Consider the following 15574-nt stretch of genomic DNA (forward strand, 5'->3'; position numbering starts at 1 on the left):
GCATTTAAACCCTGGACTCAGTGAGGTGAAAGGGCACCATCCATTGCATTGGCCGTTTGTCCCTCACTCAACAGCACAACATGTGCTGGCGAATCTGAGATAACAAGGTGTAGAACTGCATGAGCACAGCAGGCCAAGCAGCATCACATGAGCAGGAAGGCTGATGTTTCTGGCCTAGAAACTTCTTCCTTTATTTTCTGAAGAAGAGTCTAGGCCCAAAACGTCAGCCTTCCTGCTCATCTGATGCTGCTTGGCCTGCTGTGTTCATCCAGCTCTACACCTTGTTATCTCAGATTCCCCAGCATCTGCAGTTCCTAATATCTCTGAAACAGTTTTAACCCCACTGCGAAGCCTCTTCTAAGGATGCCTACCCTGAAGAAGTTACCCTCCTCCCTCCGGAAAAACCTCAGTGGACCTCTCTCTCACTGAAACGCTCTTGTAATCTCTTTAGCTTTGAAACTGCTAGACCACGTCCTGAAGCAAACCAGGTACTACAGCCACATCACCTTTCTTAGTACCTGCCTATGGAACCAGAACATCCCCAATGGATTACAGTCCACATTCAAGCCTTCCCAATTTGGCCCCACCTGTGACAATGTTTTTTTTCTGAAGAAGGGTCTAGGTCTGCAACATCAGCCTTCCTGCTCATCTGATGATGCTTGGCCTGCTGTGTTCACCCAGCTCTACACCTTGTTAGCACAACATGTGGTTAAGTTTAGCTGATTGTGAAGATACCAGAACAATAAGTGCATTACTTTTTAGTTAGGATTATTACGCTTTTTTATTATTTAAATGAAATAAAAACATGGGAATGCAATGTTATTTAGAATCTTCATGTTATAACAATCAAAGTGACGGTATCCCTCCCCATCAGGATCTAATATTATGATGGGCTGTCATGTAAAACATAGTGCTCCATTTAAAAAAAAATTGAAAAGAAGGAGGAGGCAAGTGTTGTGCTGAATTTTTCCATTTTCATTCCCAGCGGCAGACTTTAGTAATAATGTCACAAATGATAAATTATTCCAGCAACTTAAAAAGTTTGAATGTATTTAGTTTATGCCTTTGGATATCTACTTTGTTGATCTGGCATTCAAGAATACAGGAGAGAAAAGAAAAAAACATCATTACCATGACTTTCTGTCATAGCAGGGTAATAATTTTACATTGTGGAAGCCAACTAAATATTTGGATTGAGGAGAAGGAAAATGAGATAAAATCTGTTTTTACAATCGATGGTCTGTTCCAATTCGTTGTTGAACGTTTTGTCAGAAGAAGGACGGATTGGTGTGTTCTATAATGCATCTTTTGCAATGGCGTTTGACAAATCGCAGTGCCTCAACAGAGATGTCACAGTCCTGTACGTTCAACATCTGAAGCTCGAAGCAGTTAGCGGCGACAATCTTTAAACCGCGGCCAGTGATGCTTTCGCAGGACTTAAGACTCAGCCGCTTCAGGTTGTAACAGTTTAACGCTAAAAACTCCATGCCTGCATCGGAAACTAATGGACACTTCCCAATATCCAGAGCCTTCAGTTTTGTGCAATTTTTGGCAAGGTACTCAATTCCATGGTCAGTTATTCCTTCACAACCCCGAGCATTCAGATAACGCAGTTTACTGCAATACTTGGCAATGTAACGGATACCCACGTCTGTGATCCGGCCACAGTGAGCAATGCTGAGATACTTCAGATGTGCTTCCAATTTTGCCACCTCTCTCATTCCAAAATCACTCACAGCACGGCAGTCACTGACACTTAGTTCTTTGATTGTTGTGCAATAAAGCATCAGGTAGCGGAGGCCCTCGTCTGTGACACGTACACATCTACGCAGGTAAAGGTGGGTCAGTTGGGTGCAGTGAGCTGCTATCGTATGCAACCCTTCGTCTTCAAGTACAAAGCAATCTGTCATATTCAAGTAGCGTATGGAGATTTGTTTCCCGTGAAGTGGAGAGAGTTTGATGGAAGCTTCCCTTGTCAGACTAATGCAGGTTATTTTGGAACAACCTAGACAAAATATTGAGAACAATGCTTTAAACTATTAACATGAAGAATTTATAAAAATAACAGTCCCTGCATTGAGCCGAATTGATCCAATGTGTCTATGCAAATTCTTTGAAAGAATGATCAATTACTTCATTCCCTCCACTCTTTTTTCTCATATATATTTACACGCCTTTCTTTAAAAAAAAGAGCAGGATTCCAGTCATGTTAATAAAAAGGTCATAATAGAAATTATTATATAAAAATTAATTACATTATACAGACTATTCAACCAGCAGGTGTTTATGTTCGACTCAAGTCCACTTCCATCTTTTCTAACTCTACTGGCCCTCCCCTTCATTTCTCGTGCTCTCTCTTAGATGCATCTATACCATCTGCCTGAATCAACTGCTATGATAGAGAGTTTCACATTTTCACCATTCTTTGGGGGAAGAAATTATACTGAATTCCTGTAGGGGTGACTTGTATCTGTCCATGCAAAGTGACCTGTACCTGCTTTATGCCAAAGTGGCCCATGTTCGAAAAACACAGATCGGCCAACCAGGATTAAAACAAAATAGGACAGCCTACTCTAACATTTGAGTGAAGCACAATCGTAGCTTTGAACAAGACTACTCCAAGGTCAGCTAAAGGGCCTTACTGCCAACCATCTGAGACAGTTTTGATAGGAGAATGCCTAAGAACAGATAAGGGATTAATTCCAGCCTCATTAATTAAAGGATGATTGTGCCAGTAAATGAATAATAACAGGCATAGGTCTTAGCCCATGAACCAGCCAAGATTAACTCCGTAAGGAGCTGCAAAGTCAACAGATAAAGTTACTTTGTAGTAAATACTTGCTTCTTTGAAAGTACCTACTACATTAAATAGACTTTAATTAAGAATTCATAATCACAGAAGTAGTTTTAACATATTACCTAAGTATAATACAAGCATGAGGAGAAAAACATTTAAACCTAAATGTTTAAGTTAATTAGTATTAGGAAACACTGCACTCAGAGGACTTATAAATTGTTCACGACGCATTAATTACAAAGTGCTAACAGCAGAAGTAGCTGTCCAATTTTACATTTTGTAACTAACTCTACAATAGAAATTAACCTAATAGCAATTAGTTAAAATTAACTGCCTTTTGTATTTCTACATATATAATTAGGACAGTGGGAAATCAAGAGATTTGGCTGAATTTGATATAAGAAGTAATACAATGCATAATGAAATTCACATTGTCCTTTGAGTTAAGCAGCCTGAGACAGATCTGAAGGAGTTTAGCCAATAGCTTTGGAATGCAAATAAATAGGATGCATAGAAAGATCCTAAGGCCTAGTGATGACAATGTCTGGTAAACACCGTAAGACCATGGGAACCTGAGGTTGTGCATAGGAATGCCCATCATTAATTAGGTATCCAATGGAATTGGGTGTATGGATTAATAGAGAAGGACAGTGACTATGCTGTATTTGATTATTATAGCAGAAAATGTATAAAATGTTGTATTTTCACCGTAAAAATCAGTGCACGTCATTGATCTCTCTTCAGACCTGAGCCAAAGATTAAGGGAAAAATTGGCTTCTCAAGTCGAGGCCAGATTTGGGGAAGATCACGAGGGTATTTAGGGATGGATAATAAATCAATTTATGATATACCCATAACAAGAAGCCCACACCCCAGGAAGCAGAAACCTATCCTTTTATTAACCAGCAATCCAATCAAGTCAACCCTGCCGGTTAACATATTTGGCACAGGCCTCTCCCATGCCTGTTGAACTAGGATAGTGCATGTGGAAGCCCTGTTACTTGACAGCGAGTACACTGCCAAAGGGACAGCACCCTTATTAAGGAGGAAAACCAAATAGAAAGATAGAGAGATTAAATGCATCATTGTTGTCATATTGCTACTTGAACAAAAGACAAATGATATCTGGTAGAGGTTGGTTAACTCAGTTGACCAAATAGCTGGTTTACAATGCAGAGTGATGCCTGTAGCATGGGTTCAATTCCCATACCAGCAGATATTACGATGAAATCTGCACTTTCTTAACTTCACCCCTCACCTGAGGCATTGTGACCCCCTAGGGATAATCAACATGGCTTTGCGTGTGGGAAATCATGTCTCGCTAACTTAAATGAATTTTTTGAAGAAGTAACAAAACGGATTGATGAAGGCAGAGTGATGGGTGTGATCTATATAGACTTCAGTAAGGTGTTCAACAAGGTTCCACACTGTAGACTGGTTAGCAAGGTTAGATCACATTGAATACAAGGAAAATCAGCCATTTAGAAGTAGAACTGGCTGGAAGGTAGGTGAGAGAGGGTGGTGGTGGAGGGTTGCTTTTCATACTGGAGGCGTGTTACCAGTGGTATGCTGCAAGGATCAGTGCTGAGTCCATCTGTTTTCATCAGTTATATAAATGATTTGGATGTGAACAGTGGAGGTATTAGTAAGTTTGCAGATGACACCAAAATAGATAGTATAGTGGACAGCGAAGAAGGTTACCTCAGAGTACAACAGGACCTTCATAAGCTGGGCAGATGGAGTTTAATTTAGATAAATATGAAGTGCTGCATTTTAGAATGGCAAATCAGGGCAGGACTTATACACTTAATAGTAAGGTCCTGGGGTGGACTGCATGAACGAAGTGACCTTGGAGTGCAGATTCATAGTTCCTTGAAAGTAGAGTCGCAGGTAGACAGGATAATGAAGAAGGCATTTGGAATGCTTGCCATTATTGCTCAGTGCATTGAGTATAGGAGTTGGGAAGTCATGTTGTGGCTGTACAGGACATTGGCTAGGTCACTTTTGGAATACTGTGTTCAAATCTGATCTCCCTGCTTTAAGAAGGGTGAAACTTGAAATGGTTCAGAAAAGATTTACAAGGATGTTGCCAAGGCTGGAGGGTTTGAGCTACAGGGAGAGGCTGAATAGGCTGAGGCTATTTACCCTAGAGCTTTTGAGGCTTATAGAAGTTTATAAAATCATGAGGGACATAGATAGGATGAATAGCCAAGGCCTTTTCCCTGGGGTTGTGGAGTCCAAAACTATAAGACATAGGTTTAAGGTGACAGGGAAAATATTTAAAACGGACCTAAGGGACAGTTTTTTCATGCAGAGGATGGTGTGTGTATAGAATGAGCTGCCAGAGGAGGTGCTGGAGACTGGTATAATTATAACATTTAAAAGATATCCAAATGGGTTTACGAATAGGAAGGACTTATAGGAGCATGGGCGAAATTCTGGAAAATGGAGCTAGATTAACTTAGGATATCTGGTTGGCATGGACGAGTTGGACCGAGGAGTTTGTTTCCATGCTGTACAGCTCTATGATTCCATCACATGTTGTCTCTCTCCAAAGAGAGAACAGCCTCTGTGCCTCCAGGACTTGTACTTCTAACATAGAGTCTGACAGATATTTGAATCTCTGGCTAACAGCCAAAAACTCAGGTACATGGGCTACTGCCAAATGCTGTCAAGTATCCTTCAGTTACTATAGTTACCTGAAACATCCAGGTACTCCAGGTTGGGACACCGTGAAACAACGTCATAGAGTGCTTCATTGGAAATGTTGTAACAACCTGGCACTTCTAGCTGTCGTAGTTCCGGACAGCACTGAGCAATGGTGTAGAGACCTCTGTCTGTAAGCCGCCTGCAGCTTTGAACAATGACCGTTTCCAACATAAGGCATACATTGGGCGTATCCTGACACAACCTTCGGGTAAGAACCCGGAGAGCTCTGTCCACATTCATTGTTTCACCTGTCAGACGAATAGTCCTCCACAATCGAGGGTCCCAGCACAGATTGTACCAGCGACGGCAAACTCGTGCACAAAGACACAGCTGGTTGGTAGGAAGGTGTGAAAACATCTGGATCAAGGTTTGGTCTGGTAGCTTGTCTATGGGTGCCTGTTCTTTCTGCAAACTTGATGCTGGCCTGATGGCACACTGGGGTATAAAGAACACTGGCTGGGAGTGAATCATAGCAATGGTCTCTCCTGTATTCGAGGAAGATGATGTGGAGGATCCTTGGCCATTTTGAAAAGACTGGGTATTCTGAGGGCAGATTAGTGCAGGGCTTGGTGTGCTCAATGTCCGCATACTCAAGTCTGAATCTGGAATATATGCAGAAAACTTGTGTTAGTGAACAATAAAATTGGGATTACTCTAATTCCAGAGTGCCAGCTCTGTCAGCACATCCTCTTGAACAATACTGTCATTTCTTTCTCATGTGCTCATCTACTTGCCTCTTATGTAAATAATCACATGAATAATCATAAGATATATTTGTAAGTGATAAATTTCATTCAACTATATCTGTACTTGTACTTAGTCCAAGGCAATAGCAGCAAATTTACCACGAGTGAGAGTTGATCTACTGCTGCCACAAGTGCTACTGCTATTTTCCGTGCTGCTCCTAAGTTTTTTTCATGCTCTTTTCTGAAGTGACTGTGCACCAAATATACGTAGGACAGAATATGATATTATAACAGTGACAACACCAAGCACCCACGGTAAAATCATCTACTTTGGCAAGTATAGAAGTTAATAATACCTACCCAGACTCCAACTAGGCCACCAAGCTCATTAGTAAGAGACATAAGAATAATCCTTGCCAATAATATTTTGCTGCTGGGTCCAGATACCACCAGAAGAAAAGTCCCATTCCCAAAGTGACGGGACTGATAAGCAACATTTGTTGGCAATTCATTGACCCAACTCCCCATTTATCTGGATTCAGTTCCATTACTTCCAACTGGGAGCTCACCAAAAGAGGTTGGAAAGGTCCATTGTAGCTGGCACTGGAAGACTTGATTTCAAGTAGAAAGTGCTACAACTTATACACACAGTGCATTTAATGCAATAAACATGCCAAGCTTGTTCACAGGAGAATTATAAAGCAAGCTATGAAAAGAGCAAATAAGTAAGATGATTAAAACCTTGGTTTTAAGATGTGCCTTAAAGGAGGAACAAGGTAAAAAAGATTTAGGGAAGGTTTTATAGAATGTGGTGTCCAAGCAGCCGAGGGCATGGCCAGCAATGGTGGAGTCGTTAAAATTGGAGCAAGTAAAAGCACTTGAAGTTAATTGGTCATGAAGTTGGAGCAAAAATATTATGTTGACATGGGTTCTTTATTGGTCTTAGTATTTTAAATGTTGCAATGAGGAAAACAGAATGCAAACCATATAAATGCAAATAGAGTGTCAAGTTGGACAAGCTCTGACCGGACTTTGGTGGCTAGGTAAGAGGATCAAATATGCATGGGGGAAACAACTTAAGGAGGATGCCCCTGATGTGCACACCTCCACTTCCTTCCTGCTTTTTAGCCAGTTGGATTAAAAATATATGCCTAGTCAACCATGTGATGAAATCCGTATTGTAACATTTGGGACAGTTGACTTGTTGATTTTTTCTTCTTTACAAGTAGCAGGTGGGCTGTAATTTTGGCACTTATCTGCCTATTTTTTCATGGGAACTGGTTTCGGTCGGGTGGTATAAAGTTGGTGGGCTAGCTGCTGGACATATTTCACATGTCATTTTGCATAAAACATGCTATATTGTTGGTGGGGGAGGCGTAATCTAGCCCAGGAATACAGGCATTTATTCCTAGAAGAATGCTAGATTATGTGGAGTGCATAGATCAAATGGTGATGTGATCAAAATTTTGAGGCTGTTACTGTAAACTGATAGGATATATTGAGAGAAACTGTAAACAAAGACAAACTAAAGAACTAGAGATGCTGGAAATTCAAGACAAAAGCAGAAATTGCTAGAGAAACAGGAAGTCTGGCAGCATTTGTGGAGGGAAAGCAGAGTTAACGCTTTGGGTCTGTTCTGAAGAAGGATCACTGGATCCAAAGTGTTAACTCTGCATTCTCTCCACAGATGGTCCCAGACCTGCTGACTTTATCTAGCAATTTCTGTTTGTATTGAGGGAAACTGATTTGATAAGAGGTTTAGGCCAGGGAGCCATAATCAAATATTACAGCCAGCACTTTTAGGAGTGAAGTAAAGGCTAAAATTGCTAGGAATATTCTACGGGTCTGAAGAGCATTTGTAGAGAGCAACATAGCACTCAGGGGCTTAATGTCCGACTGGTAGTGGAAACAGGAGTAAACAGGGTGTGAAAATACCAATGCGGCTGGCATGTCAATTGCCTGACCATGTTCTTGCATTGGTCATTTCTGCAGAAGAGAGTTGAGAACCGCAGAGTTACACCCTCCAAGACAGGCAGCCAATATGGTTTGCTGAGTAGCCTTATTAAGTACACTTAAGTACCTAAATAGTGCTAGTTTCTCAATGCATTGAGGAAAATATTTAATTATGTCGAGGCACACTTTCATTGGGATGGAGGCAGTGTTCCAAATTGCCCTAAAAGCCTTGTACCTATCTAGTTGTGTGGGCTCTTTGGAAGGACATCCATTTTATAATCCCATATCCCCAAAACCCTAAACGACGGCCTGACTGATATTTGTTTAAACTTTTTCAAAAGTTTGATGAAAGGCTGGCTTCATCTTGAAGTATACTCTCAATTACTGAATTTCTATTCCCAGCTGCTGCACTTTGAAGCTGGAATGCCTTTTATTGGCTCTGCAACTTCAAGAGCACATTTGCCATACCTAATTGGACAGAGTCTGACACAATGCAAATTAAAGGGACACCGTCATGAATAACCTGAAGAGTGACTGTATTCCTGAGGGCACATGGAAACTGTCTAGACTTCCTCTCTCCCTCTCTTGAAATGAAAATTCAGCCTGTTGACTGTTTATTACTGCAGACACTCCAGGACTAATGATTATTTCCAGCATTTTCTTTTGCTTTTCAGATCTCCACCATCAAACTTTGGACAGAACGTAGAAGAACAAATGTGCAGGAAAATTACAGAGACATGCTAACATGACACAGTAGTTGTAATGGGAGACTTCCAATTATCAAAGCATAGACTAGGAGGCTTGTGGTTTATGGGGCAGTGAGGGACATGTGTTCCTCGATTGCATGCAGGAGAACATCCTATAACTCACTCAGAGATAGTAAGAACTGCAGATGCTGGAGTCAGAGATAACACAGTGTGGAGCTGGAGGAACACAGCAGGGCAGGCAGCATCAAAGGAGCAGAAAAGTTGACTTTGGGTCAGGTTCCTTCTTCAGAGATTTTGAAAGAAGGGTCACAGCCTAAAATGTCAACTTTCCTGATCTTCCGATGCTGCCTGACCTGCTATGTGAACTTCATATAACAGTATGTTAAACGAGTAGTTAGACATGGCTGTTGTGAAGGAGGTGGGACGAGTGAATCAAGTGTCTGTTTTGGGACCATTTAGGAGACAGTGATCATTAGATGCAGCATGATGGTGGAGAATAGCATGCAACAATCCAGAGTGAAAAAAATCAATTGGCGAAGAGTGGAATTCAAAGGGGCAAGAACAGAGCTGGGTAGGATTGAATGGAATGGCTGGTTTGCAGGAAAAAAAGAGACACTGAACAATTGACCACCTTCACAGTTGATATGGTTTGAGTGCAGTCAAGGTATATTTTTTCAAATGGGAAAGGTAGAACAAACAAATCTAGTGCTCCTGGATGGCAGAGGAGATAGAAATTAAAATGAAGAAGTGAAAGTGTGCTTATGTCAAGTGTCAACTAGAAAACAAAATAGAGAATGACGAGGAATATTGAAGGTTCAAAGGGGAGGTGAGGAAACAAACAAGAGAAGCAAAGAGGAATTATGCAAAAAAACCCAGCAATCAACATAAAGATGCACCCTAAAGTTTTCAATGGCCATACAAATAATAAAAAGGTGATAAAAAGAGGAGTAGGACTGATTAGGAATGACAACGGGATTTTCAATTGGAGGCAGCAGGCTTGGCTGTGGTGTTAAATGAATACTTTGCACCTGCCTTTACCAAAGAGGGAGATGCTATCCAGACCTTGGTGACAGAACAGGGAACTCAAGTTCAGTAAAAGGGTTCAAAATTGATAGGTCAAATGTGTTCAAAATTGATAGGTCAAAAGTGTTGGACAGACTGTGGTTTTTAAAGTTGACAAAGCACTCAGGCTAGATGACATACATCCAAGGATTTTGAATGAAAGGAGAGTGGAAATTATGGGGCACTGCCACAATCTTCCAAACTTGGGGGAGGTTCCAAAAGACAGAAAAATTACAAGCATTATGACCTTGTTCCAGAAAGATTATTAGGATAAACTCTGTAACTACAGACCAGTCAGTTTAATGTTAGTGGTGGTGAAACTTCTGGACATGATTATTCAAAATAGAAACAGTAGTTACATGGAAAAATGATTAAGGAGAGTTAACCTGGATTTCTAAAGGGGAATCATGTTTAACTAACTTGCTAGAGTATTTGAAAAGGCAACAAAAGCCTCAAGGAGGGTAACATCACTAACGTGGTACACATGAAGTTTCAGAAGGTGTCTGATACAGTGCCACACAACACTGTGAGGTCATGGAATAAAAGGGTCAGTAGCAACAAGGCACAAAATAAACTGAGTGACAGGCAGAATAATGGTTAATGGATATTTTTCAGGCTGTAGAAAGGTTTGTAGTGGAGTTACTTAGCAGCACCCTTGCTTTTCCATATATAGATCTTGATGTGCAAAGGGCAACTTCAAAGTTTACAAATGACAAAAAACTTGGAAAAACTGTAAACTGTGAGGACAACTGTGTAGAACTCCAGAAGAACATAATTGTTCTTGAATCTGTTGGTACGTGTTTTCAAACTTTTGTATCTTCTGCCCAATGGAAGGGGGTGGAAGACATAATAACCAGGTTGGGAGGGGTCTTCGATTATGTTGGGGGCTTTCCTGAAGCAGCAGCAAGTGTAAATGGAGTCAATGGAAAGAACGTTAATTCTTGTAATGGACTGGACTGCATTCACAACTCTAAGGGGGCTGCAGAAGCAGAGGGACCTTGGTGTAAATATGGATATATCATCGAAAGTGGCAGGACAGGAAAGACAGCAGTAAGAAAGCATACAGTATCCTCAGGCTTTTTAATAGAGGCACAGGGTATAAGAACAAGGGGGTGATGTTGAACTTGTACAAGATACTTGTCGGATCTCAGCTGGAGAATTGTGCTCAGTTCTGGGTGACACAATGTAGGAAGAATGTGAATGCATTAAAGATAGTGCAGAAACAATTCACAAACATAATTCCAGTGATCTGGAACTTCAGCTATGAGGGCAGATTGAAAAAGTTGAGACTGTTCTCCTTGCAGAGAAGCCTAAGAAGAGATCTGATTGACATTTTCAAAATCATGAGTGGCCTAAACAGAATAGATACTATGAAGCTGTTTCCGTCTGCAAAAGAAAGAACCATAGGGTAAAGATTTAAAGTGATGTGCAAATGAAACAAGAGAGATCTGAGAGAAAACTTTTTGCACAGCGACTTGTTAAAGTATGGAATGCACTGCCTTCCATATGGTGGAGGCAGATTCAATTGATGCAGTTAAAGAGGCATTGGATAGTTTTTGGACGAAATAATGTGCAGAAGTATGGGGAAAATGAAGGAGATTTGGTAACAGGTAATTGTGCTGATTTAATGAGTTGGTGCAGTCATGATTGCTGAATGGCCTTCTTTTGTGCTATAAAACTTCTGTGATCGGAATGATCTCATTGAATAGCTGGGAGGGAATAAAAGTCTACTTCTGTTTATAAATCCCTGCATAAATAATATAAATTGCTAATCCATGTAGTTATTTCACCTGCTGCCTCTTTGATGGAAACACAGAAAGACACTGCTTGCTCTTGTTTCAAATGTGCTTACAGTACTTCAGACTAAATGGAAAGTTACCATTACAGTAGTTAACTTAATTTGAGAGTATACAGTTGACTATTGGGTACATCACACTTAATCTTGGTTTTGGGGGTGTAAGTAATATAGTTTGCAATTTTATTGAAGACTTTAAGTAGTTCAAGCATTTAAAATACTTCAGGAATGTTTCTTGTTACTTTTGCTAATGTGGTGTATTCCTCTATTCCTTGCTGTTTTCTCAATGACCCATGTATGGAAAGGAATAATTATGTTTGTCTGGCTATATGATAAATAGGTAAAGTGAGTCATGTAAAGAGCTGGAATGAACTCTTGAAATGGCAGCTGTTACAGTGCTGATCTACAATGTGATTTTGTAAGGCCAGGTATTATTGCTGCTGCATTACATATGACCGTATAATTGTTTATACATATGGGTGCCTCATAGATTAGCACTGCTGCCTCACAGCACCAGGAACCCGGGTTCAGTTCCATCCTTGGGTGGTCGTGTGGAGTTTTCATATTCTCCCTGTATTTGTGTGGGATATTCCAGATGCTCGGGTTTCCTCCCATAGTCCAATGATATGCAGTTTAGGTGGATTGACCATGCTAAATTGTCCATAATGCCCAGGGATGTGAAGGCAATATGGATTAGCCATGGGAAGTGTAATGTTGCGGGATAGGATGGGTCTGGGAGGAATGCTCTTAGGAGTGCTGGTGTGGACTCGATAGGGCCAACTGGCCTGCTTTGACATTGTAGGATTGTATGATATGAAAAGAAGTGAGGAAATGCTGATTCATTGCTGCAATGTGCAAGAAGTGAAAAAATTAAATTGCTTTTTGAAACAAATACAGGAGCTACTAACTTTTGGTCTTGTCGTCTTCTGAGGTTATCAGCTGCACACACAATTAAGTTCAGTATGGCTTTGGTATTTCCTCATTCCCCTAAAGGCCCCTAATATTCTTACAGCACCTCAGCCATGAGTTGGATAAAGAGTACATTAGTGCAGGTAGACTGCAAAAAAGTGAACATTTTATTCTATCCTAACTTGTATATCAGTACCCTTAGCACTACTAATTAAAAAAGCCCTTCTAACCCACCAAAAAGAACATCATTGCAATAGCAAACGACACACACTTATGGGTGGATTTGTCCCTTCATGTTATGCCAGGTCTACAAAGCTTCCATGGAATTTCAAAAGCTGTGTTTATTAGATAAATAGCCAGTTAATCTGTTTTAGGTGATATTAGCTAAATAGGTAATTGTTGATTAGAATTCAAGGGGGTCATGGTAGTGTGCCTATCTCTGGTCCAGGAGGCCTGGCTTCAAGTCCTACACATTCCCAGAGGTGTATCAGAGGTTGGCTGAAACTGTCTGCAAAGCATTATAATAGCACGGCTCTAGAAGAACATAGGTGCGCTTGCGCTGCAGTTGTAGTGACCCATAATTCTGAACTGGGAGGCCTAGGTTGAAGGCCCATTTGCTCTAGCGGTGTGTAATGACAGAGAACACAGAACAGTGCAGCACAGTACAGGCCCTTCAGCCCACAATGTTGTGCCGAACTTCTACCCTAATCTTAAGGTCTATCTAACCTCCACCCTACCTTATACTATCATCCATAGGACTATCTCATAGTTGCTTAATGTCCCTAATTAGCTGACTCCACTATCTTGTCTGACAATGCATTCCATGCCCCAGCCATTCTCAGAGTAAAGAGCTTACCTCTGACGCCTCCCCTATATCCACCTCCACTCACTTTAAAACTATGCCCCCACGTAATAGCTAACATCTTTGGACAGGTAGATTAGAAAATATCTAACAGCTGGCTGCTGCCAAGCTGGCTATGAATAGGTCCAGACAGCGGGCTATCGAAAGGGTCATCTCTACCAACTGCCTGCTCCTCTTCTGCAGTTATGTTTGAGCCCGGGTGTTATTGGAGAGGGAAGATGCGGTGTCCATCAATGCTTTCGATGCCTTTATTGAGAGATGGGCGAGAGATGGGCACTGTGGGGGACATAGTGCTTTATTTCCCCCTCCAACTCCATTTTGATTAGTCCCCTCCCTCTCTCCCTAGCCCCTTCATTTTCTGATGTTAGCTTTGCTTGCAATATTCAATTGGGCACACAGATATTTTCCTGATGTTGAAGAAAAAAGAGTTGGGTTCTGTATTAGCTCAGTCATCTGAATGGCTGATTTATGATGCACAGCAACAAAAGCAGTGGGGATTCCATTTCTACACTGGCTGAGGTTTTCATAAAGTTCCCAACTTCTCAACCTTGGCACTTGCCTGAAACATGACCCTCAGATTAAATCACCATTCATAGTCTCTCCCTGATAAAAGTGTCAGATTATGATCACTTTACATTTGGAAAAGAATTGAGCATGATCCCACTGGCACAGTAGTAGTGTCCCTACTGCTGAGAGAGGAGGCCTTAAGAACCATCTGCTCCATGATAATATCTCTGTACAGAATACTTAGGAAAATATTTTTAAGAGATCTCCCTTATATCTCTGTGGAATCAGTGGTAGTATTCTTACATCTGAACCAGATGATTACAAAATATATTTTGAACAGAGTTTATTCAGCATGATGGTAGTGCCTGTATCTCTGAGCCAGGACATGAGGTACAATTCCTACCCACTTCAGAAGTGTTTATTAACACCTCTAAACTGGTTGATTAGAAAGTATCTTGAGCAGCACTCCTGGAATCTCCATGTTAGTATTGTGGCATGTATTCCTGCTGCCGTGGTTCAATTCCCTCAAGGGGCTGTTGTGGTATCTACCCCAGATCCAGGAGGCTGGATTCAAGTCCTATCTGCTCCATTGATCACAGTGTCATAGATCTACACCACAGAATAAAACACTTCAGTCCATCGAGTCTGCACCAATCCCACTTTCCATCATTTACTTTGCATGCTTTAGCATCGCAAATACACATCCAACTTCTGCTTAAATTTTGTAAGCATTGCTGCCTGTATGATCCCTACAGGCAGTGAGCTCCAGACTTCCACCACCCTCTGGGTGAAAAGGATTTTCCTCACATTGCTTCTAAACCATCTGCCTGTTACCTTAAATTTATGCTCAATGGACATTGAACCCTCCATCAGTCAAGAGCGTTTCTTCCTGTCTACCCTAACAATGCCCCTCATAATTTCATCTGATATACCCTGCTATTTCTACTCTGATTAGCACATGGCACATGTAGCAACTCTGAGACCTCTACTTCTGAGGACCTTGATGTGGAGGTGCCGGTGTTGGACTGGGGTGGACAAGATCAGAAATCACACGACACCAGGTCATAGTCCAACAGGTTTATGTGAAAACACAAGCTTTCGGAGTCTTACTCCTAAACAAACATAAGATGCTGTTAAATTGATTAATATGTATATGTAAATCCCCAAATTCCTTTGAAGTCACTGTCCTGAGAGAACAGACACCTGAAGGTGCTGAAGGACACTCTCTTAAGAACAGGATATGATGCTCAACTCATTGATCGTAATGACCTCTTCAGAAGACAGAAGTGGAATGCGTCTGATAGGGCACCCTTCATCATCCAGTGTTTCCTGGCAGCCGAGAAACTACGCCATGTTCTTTACAACCTTCAGGACATCATCAGGCACCTTGCCAAGATCTTCCCCACACCGCCACTTCTTGTCTTCAAACAACCACCAAATCTGAAACAGACCATCGTTCGCAGCAAACTACCCACCCTCCAGGACAACATTGACCACAACACTATACAACTCTGTCATGGAAATCTCTGCAAGGCATGTCAAATCTTCGATATGGACATTGCCATCACACTAGTGAATTCTAATTAG

General features: G+C 41.2%; 1 protein-coding gene across 7 annotated transcripts in view; it reads right to left on the bottom strand.

Moving 5' to 3' along the window:
* Nucleotides 1-303: 303 nt before the first annotated feature.
* The window catches only part of fbxl7 (F-box and leucine-rich repeat protein 7), a 425983-nt gene continuing 410712 nt past the window's right edge, over nt 304-15574 (bottom strand). For all 7 annotated transcript variants that reach the window (XM_048521747.2, XM_048521762.2, XM_048521771.2 and 4 more), the window contains 2 exons: nt 5497-6108; nt 304-2005 (listed from right to left, as the gene is read on the bottom strand). In XM_048521747.2, coding sequence (XP_048377704.1) covers nt 1269-2005; nt 5497-6108 — 1349 coding nt within the window. In that variant the 3' untranslated portion in view covers nt 304-1268. The remainder of the gene's footprint in view (nt 2006-5496; nt 6109-15574) is intronic.

Source organism: Stegostoma tigrinum, chromosome 2, assembly GCF_030684315.1.
Source record: "Stegostoma tigrinum isolate sSteTig4 chromosome 2, sSteTig4.hap1, whole genome shotgun sequence".
NCBI lineage: Eukaryota > Metazoa > Chordata > Chondrichthyes > Orectolobiformes > Stegostomatidae > Stegostoma > Stegostoma tigrinum.